At 41.1% G+C, this 19,367-nt stretch overlaps 1 protein-coding gene across 4 annotated transcripts in view; it reads left to right on the top strand.

Annotated features, from left to right (window-relative positions):
* Positions 1-19,367, top strand: part of LNX2 (ligand of numb-protein X 2) — a 145,496-nt gene that overhangs the window by 105,391 nt on the left and 20,738 nt on the right. For 3 of the 4 annotated variants that reach the window (XM_069969861.1, XM_069969863.1, XM_069969862.1), the window contains 2 exons: positions 3,733-3,891; positions 7,462-11,077. In XM_069969861.1, the coding sequence (XP_069825962.1) occupies positions 3,733-3,891; positions 7,462-7,597 (295 nt within the window). In that variant the 3' untranslated portion in view covers positions 7,598-11,077. Of the gene's footprint in view, positions 1-3,732; positions 3,892-7,461; positions 11,078-19,367 lie in introns of those variants that run through there. The other variant, XR_011363141.1, reaches the window with a different exon arrangement.

Below are 19,367 nucleotides of genomic sequence, written 5' to 3'. Positions count from 1 at the left end.
CTGTGTACATGAAGCACCATGAACCTGGACATAGATTCCCCATGGCTCCTTACTATGGAGCTATAGACAGTCCACATGGCGCCAAATGGTGCTGCCATTTCACTTTCATGTTCACAAACCATTTCAATAAATATCCATCTCTCTACTTCTCGCTAAAGGTAAAATTACTTTAATTTATATTATTGTGCATTTCAGCCATTTTTCCTGCTTAATATCTAAAAATGATGGGGTAATACAGATCATTGGAGTTAACAGGGGAGATTTTGTGTATGAACATTCAGAGCTAATTCCTTTTCGCAGAGAATATCTAAGTCTAAGCGTCACAATGTGATCACTGATGGCAGATTATAGGCGATAAACCAAATGCTCCCTCCAAGTCATAGAGATTCTATAGCTTCACACCACACCGTGTGGCCATACATGGTATTGCAAGTAGAACGTCTAAGGATTTAAGGCTACGTTCACACAGAGCAAAACGGGCGGATTACGCGAGGAAATATTTCCGCCTGAAATCAACTGACGCTGAATTCCGAGCAGAATATAAGCAGAATGTAAGCAGAATCCCTGCGTATTCAGCTAGGAAAGTGTGCAGCTTGTAATCAGCTCTTGACAAATTCAGCGAGTATTTGGTGAGTAAACTAGACTATACCAGAATATATACTAGAATCCTCCTCCCCCCCTTTTTTCCCCATTTCCACGCTGATTCGGCGCGTAATTTCCGCTTGTATTACGCTTGTATTCTGCGCTGAATATGTGCGTATTCCGCGCTGAAACAGAAAATTAGAGCCCCATTGATTTGTATAGGCTTCCGCTAGCGGAAGAATGAACATGTTCATTCTTCTGGCGGAAAGCGGATTAGTTCAGTGCAGAAATTCCACCGTGTGAACTGCAGAGCAGAATTTCCATTCAACACAATGGAAATTAGCTCTGTACCTATTTTAACGGCTGAAATTTCAGCGCTGATTCAGCGCAGAAATTCAGCTGCTTTTGCTCTGTGTGAACGAGCCCTTAATGTGCAAAGTTTGAAATTATTATTTTTGCTATTTTTTTTCCCTACTAAATATGTCTGTTTCAGCCTATTTTTTTCAGTATTTACTAAAAGTAGTGTATGTACATGCTGTTAATATGCACCTCACTGAATCTGAAGTTGTTTTTTTAGCTTGTACAGCTCTATTAGACTAATTCATTTTTGTGCAAAAATTTTAAATTGCGAACCAGGTGTGATTTTTTTTTTTATTTGCACAAGTTTGAAAAATTGTGCAAAAAGTTCCAAAAAAGAGAGAAATGAACACAAAAGTGTGCGGTAATTATGAAGCACACATGGCTTGCACCATGAAGCAACACTGGTAAAATCAGATGTGTACCACATGCATATATGTGCCATTTTTTAGGAAAGTAACCTACATCACTGGGCCATGACCACACCACGTCCTTTTTTGCCTGTTTGACGTTTTCACAAATGACGGCCGTCAAAAAAAAAAAAAAAAAAAAAAAACAACATTGCGTGGTCGTAGTCCTGAGACCTGCTGTGATCAAGAGATTTAGCTTGTAAGAAATCACAGCAGCAGCACCATCCACTTCTCATAGACTTACATTGTGGGAATTGGCTGATCAGGATATGCGGCTGGGGACTGGGGAGTGCATAGCCTGGCCACCATATTTTCTTCCTGGATATATCTCCTGATCACAGAGGGTGTCAGCAGTGAGACCCTGCTGCCATCAATAACCTTTGACAAGCCTAATGACATGTCAAAAGTTATTTTTAATGTCAGGAACTCTACTTAGACTAGATAGTCTACAGATGTGCCTGATTTAATAAACAGTCCATGTGATAAATCTAGTGCATTTGTAGTGTATCTATCTAAGTGCGACATCTAAGGGTATGTGCACACTGAGGAATCCAGGCGGATCACCTGCCACGGATTCCCCCGCTCACGCCCGCTTGCAAAATTCGAGCGGAATTCAAGTGGAATTCAAGCCCCATTGACTTCTATAGGATTCCTCTAGCTGAATCCGTCCAAAGAATTGACATGTCAAGTCTTTGGGCAGACCACTGATCCACCGCGAAAAATTCTGTGCAGAAATGCCCATTAAGATCTATGGAAAATTTCAAGCGGACCCCGCACGCACTGAAATGTTTTAGTCACAGTTTTGAATCAGTAGTTGTAAGCCAAAACTAGGGGCAGGTGCACAATACAGAAGTGCTGCAATTCTTTCTATTATAGTTTTCCTCTTCTCTTCCAATACTGCTGAAATGTCCCAGTACACTGCCATCTAGAGGCCACATAGAGCAGCACACCCAGTGACTGCAGTTTTTTATTATATCCAAAATAATAAGATGTTTGTTGGTTCCAGGTCCTGAGATTTACATAATGTCTGTACAATCAGTTTTTATTCTCCTTTTATACGTTTTTTATGGCGGCTCGGCGGTGATTACACGGTTTACAGTTTTATGTTCCAAAAAAAATGTAAATGTAAAAGTCTTATTTGTCGTTAACAGTTGCTTATAATTTGCATACAATGAATCCGCCTGCAGCAGCGGAGTGGTCGGCGCTGTTTGGCTATAAGGATAATTGGCTGCATGGAAAGCCGAGCACTCCACTTGCTGCAGACACAGGAATATTTTATTCCACTTGAGGAAGCTTTTTTCACATTCTATTTACTTCAAATGGAAATGTACATTAGGCAGATTTAGCATTGCACGGTTACTGTATTTGTCTGGCGTGTACAGCTATGATGAGAAGGGTAATTCACAACTATGCACAAATACATAGGGACACTTTCCATCAGGGATGAGGAACCTTCGGCCCTCCAGCTGTTTCAAAACTACAGTTCCCATTATGCCTGGACAGCCGAAGCTAAAGCGGAATTCAAGCAGAATTTCAAGTCTCATTGACTTCTATAGGATACCTCTAGCGGAATCCGCCCAAAGAAGTGACATGTAACTTATTTTTACGAAACGTGGATCTGCTTGCAATTTTCCTGACTAAAAGCCCATTCAACACTTTTGACGCGGAATCTGCTTGAAATTTCACGCGTATTCCTCAGTGTAAACATGTCAGTTCTTTGGATGGATTCTGCTAGAGGAATCCTATAGAAGTCAATAGGGGCTTAAATTCTGCATGAATTTTGCTTCAATTCTGCTCGAATTCTATCCAAATTCTGCTCCTATTCTGCCAGAGTTGAATAGGGGTATGTGCAGTAATGAGTAATTTAGACGGAAAGTCCGTCGCGTAATCTGTCGCTCGCGGACAGCGGCGGGCGCACGTGGCGGGCGGATTCCTTCCTCTGTCCAAAGAATGATCAAGTTCATTCTTTGGACAGAGGAAGGAATCCGGCCGTGCATAGAATGGAGTCTATGACACTAGCAGAGACGCGTGCGCCCGCCGCTGTCCGCGAGCGGGCATGAGCAGTGGATTACGCCACAGACTTTCCGCCTAAGTTACTCAGTGTGCACATACCTTAGTGATGAATTTCAAGCAGAAAACTTTCCTCTGCAATTCCTTGCCTATTCCTCAGTGTGAATCCACCGGTATGTGCACACTTGCAGTCAAAATCTGCAACAAATCCCCAGCATATAAACATAAGCACAATAATATGCCATGGGCTGACTGTGGTATTGCTGTGCGGTCCTACTATAGGACTGATGCAAATATGATATAGATTCATAGATATTTTACAGCCCTTATGATACTATGACACCACCCTCATAATTTTTTATTTTTTTTGCAGCTGTCTCCATAGCTGTCATGACGTCATCTTGAGAAGAAGCAGTTTGGGCAGCTGGGGATTTAGCATAGTTGGAGGATATGAGGAGAACCACACGAATCAGCCCTTCTTTATTAAAACCATAGTTCTGGGGACACCTGCGTACTATGATGGACGCCTTAAGTGAGTATGAGTCACCGGCGGACGCCACCTGTGACATCTCTATACTATTTTTACTCTCCACCTGATATCTCTGTGTTGAAGTCATTAATTCATGGCTGAAAAGTGTTTCCTGTAGATAAATTTATCCCTGTGTATAGTGCCTTCTCCAATCACATGTATGAGCATCTGGCAAATCTCCATTAATATGGCGGAATGCGAATATACGTCCATAAGGAGAGGCACTAAAAATATATTTCACTATATCGGTTTTCCAATGTCCATAATCCCCATCATAGTGTATCCTAGAGCAGTGATGCCCAACTGCTAGGTCTGCAGACGGTCCTGGGATACATAAGGCAGCTTCACCAAGTGCTTTGACTTTACGAACTTAAAGGGGTACTCCGGTAAAAAAAAAAAGTTTTCAAATTAACTGGTGTCAGATTTGTAAATTAATTCTATTCAAAAATCTCAAGTCTTTCAGTACTTATCAGCTGCTGTATAGCTTGCAGGAAGTGGTGTATTCTTTCTAGTCTGACACAGTGCTCTCTGCTGCCACCTCTGTCCATGCCAGGAACTGTCCAGAGCAGTAGAGGTTTTCTATAGAGATTTGCTGCAGCTCTCGTCAGTTTCTGACACGGACAGAGGTGACAGCAGAGAGCACTGTGTCAGACTGGAGAGAATACACCACTTCCTGCAGGACATACAGCAGCTGATAAGTACTGGAAGACTGGAGATGTTAATATAGAAGTAATTTACAAATCTGTATAATTTTCTGACACCAGTTGATTTGAACACAATTTCTTTTCACCGTAGTACCTCTTTAAATTGTCCAGGATTAGAAAATGTGGCCGTTTTCTTGCAAAACAGCACCACAGCTGTTTACAGGTTTAATGTGGTATTACAGTTCAGCCCCATACACTTTAAATAGGACCTGTGGCCTCTTTCAAAAGTGCTAGCCATCATCATCCATGGAAAGCTGCCAATCCACAAGTTCACGTCTTTTTAATTTTAATTTATTTTCAATGTCCTCATGCATGTTAGCGTAGTACTGATATGCTTGACACTGATAGCTTACTACTGATATGCTTGACACTGATAGCTTACTACTGATATGCTTGACAATCCATAATATGGAAGGATGTTCATAGACTGGAGGTCTGGCTCTCATTGAGATGTGAACCTGAGAATTCTCTCCATTGAGAAAAGAGTGTCTAGGCTTCATCAGCATATTTAGTGCAGAAACCAATGGTTTAATAGCCAGTGAATGGGGTGGCCCCCAAATCTGTTGAGCGTTATTGCTAAACCCATAACTATTTGGCTCTTTTTCCAGCTCACAGCTGAATGTGCAGCCTTAGGCTATGTTCACACATAGTATTTCCGTCAGTCTTTTGCACAGTATTTTTTTCAACCAAAACCAGAATCGGGTTGAAAACAAAGAAACTGGGCACATCTTTCCATTATAATTTTGCCCTTTCAGGTACACTCCTGGTTGTGGTTAAAAAAATACTGAGCAAAATACTTTGTGTGAACATAGCCTTAGGGTAAGTGCACACTATGGAAACCCGTTGCGCATTCCGCAGCTCGCACCTGCTCGGGGACATTGGTGCATGCGCGCGTGCGTCTCCGCCCGTGTCATAGACTCCATTCTATGCACGGGTGGATTCAGTCATCTGTCCAAAGAATGAACAGGTGGATTTGCCTATTGCACATCCAACGTGTATTTTACGACAAGACTCACTCAATGCGGCTAATGTCTGTCAGGCAAAGGCTGGGCTCACACTGCATTTTTGCAATCCATTTGCATCCATCTGCATCCATTTTGATCCGTTTTTCCATTGACTTTCATTATTTAAAAAAAGGATAAAAAAAGGAACTTTTTTTGTTTTAACATACACAAAAACATAGCTGACCTTATTTTTGTGTATGTTAACCTTTTAAGGACATATGACGTACCCGTACGTCATATGATCTCAAGAGCACTTCAAAGCGGGCCCACGGTGCCGCGTGTAGCCCGGGACCGACGCTATTAGCGGGCACGGTCTGATCGTCGTGCCCGCTAATTAGCTAACTGGAAGCAGCTGTCAAAGTTGAAAGCTGCCTCCGATTACCAGAGGCAACCTTTCCCTTGAGTCTAGTGGGGGAGATCGCTCCTCCGGGACGTTGTCCCGGAGGAGCGATCTCCGTGTGTGCTGCCGGCTGGGGACCGTTCCAAGATGGCGCCGTCCCCGGCTTGGCACTCGTTTGTTTCCGGCTGCAGCAGCCGGAAGCAAACGAGTGCCGATCTCATTGATCTTTGCTGTATATCTATACAGCAAAGATCTCAATGAGAGATCAGAGTGCATACACTAGAAGTCCCCAGGGGGGCTTCTAGTATATGTGTAAAAAAAAAAAAAAAAAAGTGTTGTTAATAGTACAAAAGCCCCCTCCCCTAATAAAAGTCTGAATCACCCCCCTTTTCCCAGGTTTTAAATAAAAGTAAATAAATAAACATGTTTGCTATCGCCGCGTGCGTAATCGCCCAGACTATTAATTAATCACATTACTGATCTCGTACGGTAAACGCCGTCAGCGCAAAAAAATCCCAAAGTGCAAAATTGCGCATTTTTGGTCGCATCAAATCCAGAAAAAATGTAATAAAAAGCGATCAAAAAGTCATATATGCACTATCAAGGTACTGATAGAAAGTAAACATCATGGCGCAAAAAATGACACCTCACACAGCCCCATAGACCAAAGGATAAAAGCGCTATAAGCCTGGGAATAGAGCGATTTTAAGGGACGTATATTTGTTAACAATGGTTTGAATTTTTTACCGGCCATCAGATAAAAGAAAAGTTATACATGTTATATATCATTTTAATCGTAACGACTTGAGGAACATGCATAACAAGTCAGTTTTACCCCAGGGTGAATGACGTAAAAACACAGTCCCCCCAAATAAAAGAAATGCGTTTTTTTTTGTTCAATTTCACCACACATTGAATTTTTTTCTGGTTTCGCAGTGTACTTTATGCAAAAATTCAGCCTGTCATTGCAAAGTACAATTAGTGACGCAAAAAATAAGGGCTCATGTGGGTTTCTAGGTGGAAAAATGCAAGTGCTATGGCCTTTAAAACACAAGGAGGAAAAACCAAAAACGCAAAAACGAAAATTGGCCCCGTTCTTAAGGGGTTAAAAAAAAAACTATGCAATTTTGATCCTTTGTCTATAATGGAAGTCAATGGAAAAACAGATCAAAACGGATGCACACAATTGCATTTTTTTTTCATCTGTTTTTTTTTTTTTTTAATTTTTTAAAAGATGGATGAAAAAAACAGAACTCAAAAACGCAGTCTTATCTTTGTCTTGTCGTAAAATACATGTTGGATGTGCAGAAGGCAAATCCAATATGTGTGAATATACTCTTACAACGTTTCCTTGTGTTGCACACCCAATGCAACTTACAGTTGATAAACCATCTATTACATTACTGTGTGTAAGTATACAGTATGGCAAGCTTTATGTGTTTTTTTTCTACATCCTCCCTCCATGAATGGAGTATATTGAGGAATCTCTTCACTTGAATAACATGTGACGTATCTGCCCTTGCAGGTGTGGAGACATGATTGTGGCTGTTAATGGTTTGTCTACGGTGGGGATGAGCCACTCGGCTCTCGTCCCGATGCTGAAGGAACAAAGGAGCAAAGTGACACTTAGCGTCATCTCATGGCCTGGGAGCCTGGTCTAAGGGACTCTCCATTGTCTTGCTTCATGCTTCATCTTCTATTCTCTATTGCTCGCTCAGAGCCGCTCCTCATCCCGGCATTACTCACTTCACAGCCAGGTGTTCAGAACCGAAAGAAGTGAGAAGACTCACACGAGGGCCTTGGTCACGCTCCCGACTTGTGCTGGTGTAGTAGCACAGCCCCATTTTTTTCCCCCTCCAGCCATCCATAAACTAGACTTTGACGGGAGTCTGTACATTGTGCTGCGCTATCGGCTCATATACAATAAAGTTTTGCTGTAGAGGTTACGTGAAGCCATTGAGTAAATGTATTTGAGGTTTTCTTTCATGCCACGGTTACAGTGTTTGGTGGCCCTCGCTACATTGCCAGTGACAAAACCTGTACCATCATCTTAAACAGTGCGATATTTTCTCTATAATGTAGAAGCCTGACCCCTCCACCAATTCCCGCTGCATTTCTTCATGGACTTTAGTTCCGCTGCGGGATGTTTTATTGGTTTACCTCATGGGGACATTGCCAGTATCACGTGTCCTGTAAGAATGATATCTTTCATCTCCCTGTAGGGGCTTTCAGAATTCAGCAAAAACATAGGGGGCCAAAGCTTAAAAAAACTTGGATAAATGGGTTTTGTACTGTGCAATAATTGTTGGATTTCTCTCTTTTTTTTTTTTTTTGGGTGAAAATTGAATACATGGTGTATCCTGTACAAAGGACAAGGGGATTCATCTCAAGGTTTACCTTCCTGATAATGAATGTGTTTTTTTGGTTAGTACAAACTTTTGATATTTTTACTGCAATATTTCTATTCGGACGTGCTTGTGTTTGTGGACTTTTTACAAGGTTGGACGCGAAGGGAACTTGTTGACTTAATATTGCTTCAATCAAAATGAAAGACGTACAATTTCTGTGAAGAGGTATTGGATATCTATGCATCGTGAGAGTTGTGTTTCAACATGGAGGTTGTGTTTCTTCCGCACAGGGTCTACATGTGGCCATTATACCATATATACTTGACCATTTGGGGGAATGAATCGTAATGAATTATGATAAATTACGTATGAATTCTGTTTCAGACAGATCCAGACTGACACTGACTGTCCATATCATTATCACTACGGGCAGTTTGCAAAGTTAAAAAGATGCAGAATGAAAAAAATCTAGTCAACTGCTTCCATAGAAATAAATGGTCATCACCTCTATGAAGGTAAACATGCCCTCTTGGAACAAATAAATTCTGTTAACAGTGCAAACCTATTAGAGTGTGTTCACAAAGAGTTTTTAAAGTGTACCTTCATTAAAAAAAAACTTATAAAAGAACTTACAGAGTTTGAAAAGTTTTGATCGGCTAGAAGAGTGTTCAGACCACGGAGAATAAGCAGGTGTGAGCGAGAGTGCCCTATAGGCTTACATTATGCAGCCGGGAGAGAAAGCACTGAGCTTCTCCTCCCTGACCAATCAAAACTTTGATATATCAAATGTTTTTCCTATGACTGTGGACATTTAAATTAGTTAAATTTGAGAAATTTTAGGCAAGAAAAGCATTTTCTAAATTCGGCCAAATTGTCCATTGAAAATTGAAGATTTTATTGTGTGTGGGGTTTTTTTAACAACTCATTTATGATTTGGATTTTTAATGCAAATTTTGAGGCTTTGAGGCAGTAGGAAAAAAAAGCCAAAAACTTTTGAAAATTGATGCAAATCTGCATCAGAATGGCTTTAAATCCATACAAGAAAGTACTTGTTGTTGGTTTGGTGTGGATTATTTTAAGTGGCAAAAAAACATGTCAATTCTTGATAAAAATGTTATAGTCCATGTCATAAAAAGAGGGTGGGGGATTTTTACATGGATTTCCCTTTGAAATCAATATATTGTCAATATCATGTGGTTGCCATGTGAATTTTGATGCAGAATCTATGTTAAAAACTAGATGGAATCAATGTAAAAAAATTGTAATAAAGAAACTATTGTAAACTGCCTATAGCAACCAACCAGAGCTCAGCTTTTAGCCCTGGGAAAATTAAAGCTGAGCTGTGATAGGACGCTATGGTCATGTTTTACTATTTTACACACTGAGTAGTGTTGAGTAGATTTGCCAAACTGTTGGGGTTCAGCAACATTCTCCGAACCTGAACGCTTGGCTTTTGCCTCCTGTCAGCTGGAGGAGTTGATGATGGCCTAGGAGGTCCAGAAAAACATAGATACAGTGATAGACTGTATCCATGTTTTCCTTACAGCCATAGGGCAGCATCCATCCTCTTCAGCCGCCGGGAGAGAAATGGCGAGTATTCGGGTTCGGAGAACGCTCCTGAACACGAATAGTTCAGTTAGTCCAATCAACACTAGCTGACAAGAGTCCTTTTACGTCATCAGACTTGTTACAAGTTGCTGAAGGCGTGGGGTCACACTCCTGAGACCAGCTGTGATCTCAAGATGCAGTCGAGGGGAATAAACAACAGTGTGGAACTCTTCCCATCTGTCAGTCAAATCAGACTTGTTTACTTCATTACAGTCTATTTAACAAACAACTTGGCTGTTCTGCCGACATTCCTCCATTGTTGTAACTCAGGATCACAGTGGTTCTCACTCCTATGACCCAATGTGATCAGTAACTTTTGAAAAGTCTGTTGACTGGAAATGAAATGGGGAATATGAATTTAATATTGTCCATGGGGGAATCTGCAATACATTTACACCATATCTTCTTCAACATAAACTGACATGCTGCAGATTTGGGTTAATTTCTTTGTGGATATCATGTGGATTTGGTTGCAATGTGTGGATGAGAGCTTCTAAAGTTTTCCATTCGACAATGCTTGTGTGTACAGGATTGTTTTGATCTCTTTTTATGTTCCTATAATGCCCAGGTGTCACACTCGTAGCCCTCCAGCTGTTGCAAAACTACAATTTCCATTATGCCTTGACAGCTAAAGTCTCAATTCTGGAGGGTCACGAGTTTGACACTGCTGTAAGGTCTTCACAAAGTCCGTCTAAGAATTACAGATTACCTGTTAGCAGCTTTTTCAAAGTAAATCTGCTATGATGTAGGTTATTTAATTCCCTTTCTATATACAGTATATGCTTAATATGTGTGTCTGAATAATATTTCTTTAGATATTAGACTTTGGCCTGTGCTGTATGTAAATGAAGCACCTGTAGTCACTGGGATGCTATACATCAGTAAGTAAAGGAGTCATTTCTCTGCATTCATCTCTCCCCCTGATGCAAGCACGCCTTCTGCCTGATGATTGACACTCCTCCCTGCTGTGACATCAGCACAATCTCATCGAGCAGGGAGGGCTGTCAATCATCAGGCAGGAGGCATGCTTGCAGCATGGGGGAGAGATAAATGCAGGAGGCTATCTTACTACAACTACCCATATGGCTCCAGGTACTTAACTTACATACAACACAAGTAGGGATGGTCCTACCGAGTTCGGTTCGGGTTCGTACGAACCCGAACTCTCGGCAATGATTCCCGCTGTCTGCCCTCACCGTGGAGAGGGTGGATACAGCGGGAGGACTCCCTGGAAAACTGGGATACAGCCATAGCCATAGGCTGTATCCCAGTTTTCCAGGCGGTCCTCCCACTGTATCCACCCGCTGCACGGAGAGGGCAGACAGCGGCAATCATTGCCGAGAGTTCGGGTTCATACGAACCCGAACCTCGGCAGTTTCGGACATTCCCTAAACACAAGCAGCAATAAAAAAAAAAAAAAAACATATTATTCAGACACATATGGGTATTATATAACCTACATCATACTCCCAGCAGCTTCACTTTGAGAAACTGCTAACAGGTTCACGTTAAGGTATCTACAAAATGGTTGCTTGCTTAATGAAGGTGACAAGTAAACATCAAAGGCGATGTTCAACTTTGCTACCACTTTTATTTTATTTTTTTTCTTCAGTGCATATACATTGAAACAAAAAGTAACAATTCATATTGAAAATATTGTTTTGTGTCTACAGTTTCTATGCAGATCTATGTGTTTCCATGGTAACAGACTACAATTTTAACGTAGTCTGATCTTGTGCTCATTTTTGTTTTTTGACGGTCTGTATAGGAGCTATAGATGCAAAACAGTATTTTGACCACAATGAATTATAAAAACAGTATTTTTGACGCAATAATGAATTAGTTGTGATGGCGGATATAGCTTCTAAGGCCGGTGCTAGATAAGATAAAGTCTTACCAATAGAAGTGAATGGAAAGAGCCGTGTAACAATTGTTTGACTACCATCATCCCCATTCACCTCTATTGGAGTTGTGTAGTTGGAGTGGGTTGCATTTGTCTTCAATGTTTTCCTATGGGTGCAGACATCATCTAGCCTGGGCCTTAAGTTTTGAGTATATGGTTTATATTTAGCTGGTGATAAAGCAATGTACTTGTTTTACAGCATGAAATGAAAATATACAAAAATATTTTGCTATCTCTAATTGAATGTCGACCAATGAATATGACTTTCCTAAGCAGTTTATATTAAATACATGGAAGTCCACCCCCCCACTTAGATCTCTGTAGAACATTTCCTCCTGTGTTGTTCACAAGGCATGGATATTGTTTGCCGTATTGACTGAAAACTTGATGAATGATGTACTACGACAAAATAAATAAAATGTAAAGTCAGTTGCTCATATGTTCTGGAGTCATTTTTGCGAGTAGTATGCCAAGGTATGGGGTGAATGAGGTTTAGGGACATTCAAAATGACCCCTGGCAAGAAGCCAGTCGCATCAAGATATAGCATGCATGGAGAGTTGTTCATGCATGTGTGTGGCTCTCCATTACATGTCTATAGGAGTTATGGAAAGAGTGGTCTAAACTGGTGGAATGGGGTCTGGGGTCCCAGAAATGTACCACACTTTTCAGATATTTATGTCTAAAATACATGACCTTGTTATCCCTTTAAATTACATTATATTGACACTAGAAACTGTAAAGTACACCACCACTCTTGCAAGCTGATATGATATTGTGTTTTTTTTTCCCTCTAATAACACTATGGGACATGCTAGGCTTAAAGGGGGTTTTCTGGGTGGTAATAATTGGTGGTTTGTCCTCAGAATAGGATAGTGATCAATCACTGATCAGAACAGGCCACCAACCAGAACCCCCCACCGGTCAGTTGTTTGCCACAGCCATGACGCCTGTACTATAAAGTGAATGTGGCCATAAGCAGGCCTGGTAACTGCAGCTCATCTCCAGTATAGGCCATCAATCATTTCAGCCCAGAAAATACCTTAAAGGTAATAATCTTTTGTCAAATGGGCATTTTGTTAAAACATGAGGATTACCCTAGTCCCGGCTGCAATTCCAAGGCTCACCACTATACCTGGTGGATTTTTATCTCCTGGTCTAGTATTGACATAGAGAAAGTGAAAGCAATTGCCTGTTTAGACAATATATTGCCGTAACAATTACCGGTGGCATTTTCTGTGTGTCAAGAGGGGACTAGGAAATGAAGATGAGCTTTCACATCCCTATTTAAGGGGTTATCCAGGATTACAAAAAACGCAGCTACTTTCTAGCAAAAACAGCACCACCCCTGTCCTCAGGTTGTGTGTGGTTTTACAATTTCAGCTCCATTCACTTAATTGAACTAAGTTACAAAACCCACACCCAAACTGAGGACAAGAGTGGTGTATCTGGAAGAAAGCGGCCATGTTTTCCTAAGTCTGGATAACCCCTAAGGCTAGGTTCACATTGCGTTTTTAGCATCCGTTTAACGGATCCTTTTTTTGAAAAAAAAAAAAACGGATTGCAAAAAACGGATGCATTTGTGTGCATCCGTTTTTGATCCGTTTTTCCATTGACTTCCATTATAAAAAAAAAAAACGGATCAAAACGGATGCGTTTTTTTTGACGCACAATAAAGTACTGTTGACACTATTTTTTTGACCGTTAAAAAAAACGGATCCGTTAAACGGATGCTGAAAACGCAGTGTGAACCCAGCCTAAGGGGCGCTTGTTTTGTACAAGACATAACACAAAAGGTATTTTTTTTTACCTTTCAGTATTGGGATCTTTGTTTGAAATCCTCCTAAGGACGAGACCTGCATGGATCTGTATGTTCCCTTTATGGTTGCCGCGATTTTCTACCCACACTACAAAGATTACCAATAGGTTACATGGCTTCCTAGGTTGTAGGTGTGTTTGTCTGAAATTGCAAGATTAGATTGTGAGCCCTTCTTGGACAGAGAGATTGGGATTGACGCATCCTCTGTACTGCTCTGCAGAATATGTTGGAGCTATATAAAGAATGGGAAATAAATCATAAATAAGAATATGTTGGAGCTATATAAATAATGGGAACTAAATCATAAATAATATAAATATAAATAATGAGCACATTCTTTATGTTGTTGTGCATTTTTAATATATACAAGGTACACAAACAATATGTATGGGGTAAACAATGGGTAGGTCACTGGAGTAATGTGTAATATAAAACATAGTCTAATCACTGTCATAGAAAAATGTTAAAGGGGTAATCTGCAGAAAGAAGAATTGTTCTCGAATCAATTGACGGCAGAAAGTTATACAGACATGTAAATTGCTTCTATTTAAAAATCTCAAGTCTTGCAGTACTTATCAGCTACTGTATGTCCGTCAGGAAGTGGTGTATTCTTTCCAGTCTTACACAGTGCTCTCTGCTGCCACCCCTGTCCATGTCAGGAACTGTCCAGAGCAGGAGAAAACGCCAATAGAAAGTCTCTCTATCTATAATGGGGCCAACCCCCCCCCCCTCTTTTTTCTCTGTATTCCCTAAAGTATTGTTGTAAAAACTAAAAAACTTCAATAAATAAAGATTGAAAAGAAAGTCTCTCCATTACTGGACAGCTCCTGACACGGACAGATGTGGTAACCTAAAGAGCCTTAAATCTACACCTGTTCCTGACTGCAGATGTAAACCATAAATAAGGAGCAGGAGCGGGCCATGCCACCTTGCCATGCATGCCCACTGACATTCACTGCCATACTGTCTGGCTGAGTCCACCACATTTAGGCAACTAATGGGGAGCCCATTGCTGGGCAAGCCATCTCACACATCATGTGGTGGTGGGGGACATCATTCTGCAAAGTGCACAGTACAGGCGACAGTAGATATTCTAGTAATAGCTATGGCCAGGGCCAATACATGTGGGGGTTTTTTACAGCCCACAGTGTCACCATGTTGCAGTATGATGCTCCACTGCAACAAGGCCATGCATTTGTGACAAGGTTGTGCTGATCTGTTCAACTTTGGGCAATTGACACCTATTCTCTCCTCTTCAAAGGACATCTTACAGTCCCTGCTTACCCTCCTCTCTCCTTTGACATGCTGTGCCAGGGTACTAGCACAGAGATTTAATCAGTTTCAGAGATCACTGCAGCATGATGATGCCGGGAGTCCAGAAGTCCGGTCTATAGCACATTGTCTGTATATACGAGCTGTGCACAGAACGTGAGCATGTAGCCTTACTGTTTAGGGTCCTTATTAGAGATGAGCGAACCTGGAGTATGCTTGAGTCCATCCGAACCCAAACTTTCGGCATTTGATTAGCGGTGGCTGCTGAAGTTGGATAAAGCCCTAAGGCTATGGGGAAAACATGGATATAGTCATTGGCTGTATCCATGTTTTCCAGACAACCTTAGAGCTTTATCCAAGTTCAGCAGCCCCCGCTAATCAAATGCCGATGGTTCGGGTTCGGATCGACTCGAACCCGAACCCGGTTCGCTCATCTCTAGTCTATTACTGGGTGGGACATTATTACCATTTGGGAAGTATAAATGGAGAGTATGTATAGAGTTAGCAAGATGCTGAATAGCGATGAGATGCTTTCTGCAAAACATACAGTATCTTTATATAACCTAACAATGTATTTACAAGGAAGGAAGGGTGGGCCCCATGGATGATTTCCTCTAGCGGGCCCAAGATATTCAAGTCTAAAACCATATGCAGTGACCTTATCCACATTATACACATAAATATGGATACTCTTACATGTAATATATGTAGAAAATGCTCTTTACCTTTAAGTAACACTCACTTTAAGAAACCTGGCCAGGAACTAGGAAAACACAACCTATAATGCTCTATCCTTTACATGATGGGATTTTCCTATAACCCGATCCATTACACCAAATATGTATTTCCTATCCATTCTGCTCAGTTTTCAGATAAACAAATTCCAGTTTATGTAGAAATCCATTTTGTTAAGTAGAGACATTTGCGTGCGCTGATGTCCTCGCCGCCTTCATCCTCATTGAATATGTGCACCTTTACAAGACTTTAAATGTACTCTGGATCATACCAATCACAAAATACCTCCGATTAAAAGCTTTTACTACCTCTTTACGCAGTGACCCCGCAATTACAGATGATGGACTGCATTCATCCCTGCATTGAAATTAATAACAGCGGTGCCCGAGTTGACTCAGAGTGTAGTTAATTGAACAAAACAGGGCACTTCACAACGGGTATTAAAGTAGTTCAAGAGATAATCTTTCTTTCAAATAGAAACATAATGTGTCTGTAGCGCTGGGCAGCATTATTTTTACATGTACATCTCAAATGAAATTAATATGAAGCTGCTCTTCAGTTCTATGAACAAAAAAGAGCTTTAATACATAGCAGAGATGGGTGAAGGGATTGGAATCAGGGTTCATATGCTTTCACAGGTGGAAAGAAGACATATGGGGGACATTAGCCTGTATCATATAATAGTACCACATACATATATGTAAGGGAGTACAAATGTGCTGTTTTTAAAGTAAATGACTTACATCACTGTACTGTTCTTCTACCCCATGGATATAATCACTTCCTGGTTTCCTCAATGAACTGGGATTTTGCTGTGCAAAAGTGCACACACTTTGCCATGATCCCCTTGCTTGCATGTACAGTGAAGACCAATTGCTAATACCTATTTCCCATATGTTTATGTTACTGTACACGCCGTATAACAAGCTGGTGGTAGGGACACAGCATGGCAGCAACACCCCAGGGCTTGAAGTGTATATAATCTACCACCATGTCACCTATGAGCTACAATATTAAAGGGGTTGTCCAGCGAAAATCTTTTTCTTTCAAATCAACTGGTGTCAGAAAGTTATATAAATTTGTAATTTACTTCTATTTAAAAATCTCAAGTCTTCCGGTACTTATTAGCTATTAAATGTCCTGCAGGAAATGTTGTTTTATTTTCATTCAGACACAGTGCTCTCTGCTGACATCTCTGGCCGAGACAGGAACTGTCCAGAGCAGGAGAGGTTTTCTGTGGGAATTCATAGAAAACCAAGAAAGAGTACTGGAAGACTTCAGATTTTTAAATAGAAGTAAATTACAAATCTATATAACTTTCTGACACCAGTTGATTTGAAAATAAAAGATTTTCGCTGGACAACCCCTTTAAGGAAACAGTATACTGCATGGTATATGTTTTCCGCAGGATTCCTCTGCTCACAAAAGCCTAGTTGACTCTGGTTTTCTATTAGTTAAAAAAAGTATAATGACATTTACTGGTGGAGACCAAAGAATAATCTACTAGCTTTTGTTGATTGAATGAAACCTGATATGTTTGCAGTATACACAGGGGGCTTTACTTGTATATACAGCAGATAGAACCAAACATGATGCCACATGCAGAAGTTACATACAGAATCATAGATTAAAAAATATAAAAAGTTTATATGGGTGACTTTTTTTTTCATGGTTTAAAAATGCCAGGGCCAAGTGTGCTCTCATTCATGCACATAACCTGGTGCATATTTACCCACATGTCCTAGCAGCCAAGGTGCACACCAACTTATCCAGACAGATAGATGCCTATTTGTAAGGGGCTTGCATCGGTGTGAGATATCTATCTTGATAGTCCCAAGAACAGGTTGAGTGCACATAAGGCGAGGGCTCCACTTGAACTTCTCATAGTGCTACTGATTGATAGAGATGATCTTAGGTTCTATAGAACTTAAACCTTGTTGAACCTTCCGCATTTGATTCCCGATGCCTTCCCTGTCCGTGGGGAAGGAGGAGACAGCCCGGGTACCCCGTTATTCCGGGATTCAGCTTAGGTAATAGGCTGTATCCTGGAATTCCAGGCGGTATTCAGGCTTTCTCCTCCTTTACCACGGACCGGAAAGGCATCGGGAATCATATGCGGAAGGTTCAACAAGGTTCAAGTTCTATAGAACCTAAGATTTTCCGATGTTCAATCATCTCTACTGATTGATACTGATTATGATGCATAGAATTAGGGATGGTCCGAATCTGCCGAGGTTCAGGTTCGTATGAACCCGAACGCTCGGCATCAGATTCCCGCTGTCTGCACTCTACGTGCAGCGGGTGGATACAGCGGGAGGACCGCCTGGAAAACTGGGATACAGCCTATGGTTATGGCTGTATCCCAGTTTTTCAGGCGGTCCTACCGCTGTATCCACCCTCTCCACGGAGCGGGCAGACAGCGGGAATCATTTCCGAGAGTTCGGGTTTGTATGAATCCAAACCGAACCAGGTTCGTACCATCCCTACATAGAATACATTGAGTTGTGTGCAATCTTGAGGACTGCAGCAGTCACTCAGTAGTTAATGCATCTCTTAGATTTGTTTGACTTATTAGAAAACCGAACTGGTCTCAGTATGTGGCTCTAATATGTTTCTATTTTCTGATTTTTGTACATTATTATAGGGGCTGCCATATTGTTTGAGCTTCTGCTATGTTCTATATTTAGAGGGATTCCTTACAGCTGCCACATAGAGGCTGCAGACTAGAGCTGACTCTACAGTAGAATGATTTTGTATTGGACAATGTTCTAGGAATGTTCTGTGCAGAGGGCATTGTGCAGGCAGAAGAGAGCTGTGACCATTACCTATTGTAAATGATCTGATCCCATCTTATCTATATACCGGTATCATCTTTTACTGTAATCTTGCCTATGATGATAAGGAGGAGACTGCTGAATAGTTCTCAGACATCATCTCTTTATTAGGTTTATTTGCCAGAATAAAAACAAACTAGATCTACAAGAAGTCTCAGTGTACGTCTAGACAAACACATTTCTGTTCGCTTTGCTGACGCAGGGTGCAAAAAAATTTAGAAAGTAAAGACCAGTTTGTGTAAGCACAAAAGAGGCGGACTGATCTAAACAACTGCGGGTCCAGTGTCGTTTCCTTCATGTGGGGACATTATCTATACATTATCTTACATTGCAGAAAAGCTGACGCCTGATGACAGGCAGGTAGCATATTGTTTGATTTTTTTTTTTGTGGTCCAAATTTTATTACAATACTTTAAAGGCGCTATCCAGGGTTAGAAAAAGCATAGCTATTTTATTACAAAAACAGCGCCACTCACATCCTCAGGTTATGTGTGGTATTACAATTCAGCTCTAATCACTTCAATGGAACTGAGCTGCTAAACCATACCCAAACTGAGGACAAGGGTGGCGCTGTTTCTTGAGGGAAGCGGACACATTTTCCAAACCCCTTTAAAGGGAATCTGTCAGCACCTAAGGTAAGGTAAGCATGGTGCCTTTTGGTAATTTGTCCATGCAGCGGATTATACACAATCTCAGGTCTCCTACTATAGTGAAGAGTCCAAGAGGAGTTGTTTGTGCCACACTCTGAACGCCTCACACTCTTTCCTCCTCTTTATGAATAATCAACGCTGCCCGGCCTCCTGCTCGCTCAGTTGTCAGCCAGTGTCTCTGATTGCAGATCAGTCCTCTGTAGGCAGTTAATGTCTGAAAGAAACACAGAACTATCAGAATCTAACACTCAGAATGTCTGAACC

This window comes from Dendropsophus ebraccatus, chromosome 5 (genome assembly GCF_027789765.1).
Source record: "Dendropsophus ebraccatus isolate aDenEbr1 chromosome 5, aDenEbr1.pat, whole genome shotgun sequence".
NCBI classification, from domain to species: Eukaryota; Metazoa; Chordata; class Amphibia; order Anura; family Hylidae; genus Dendropsophus; species Dendropsophus ebraccatus.
The sequence above is the reverse complement of the archived record's forward strand: the minus strand, read 5'-3'. Positions and strand labels throughout refer to the sequence as shown.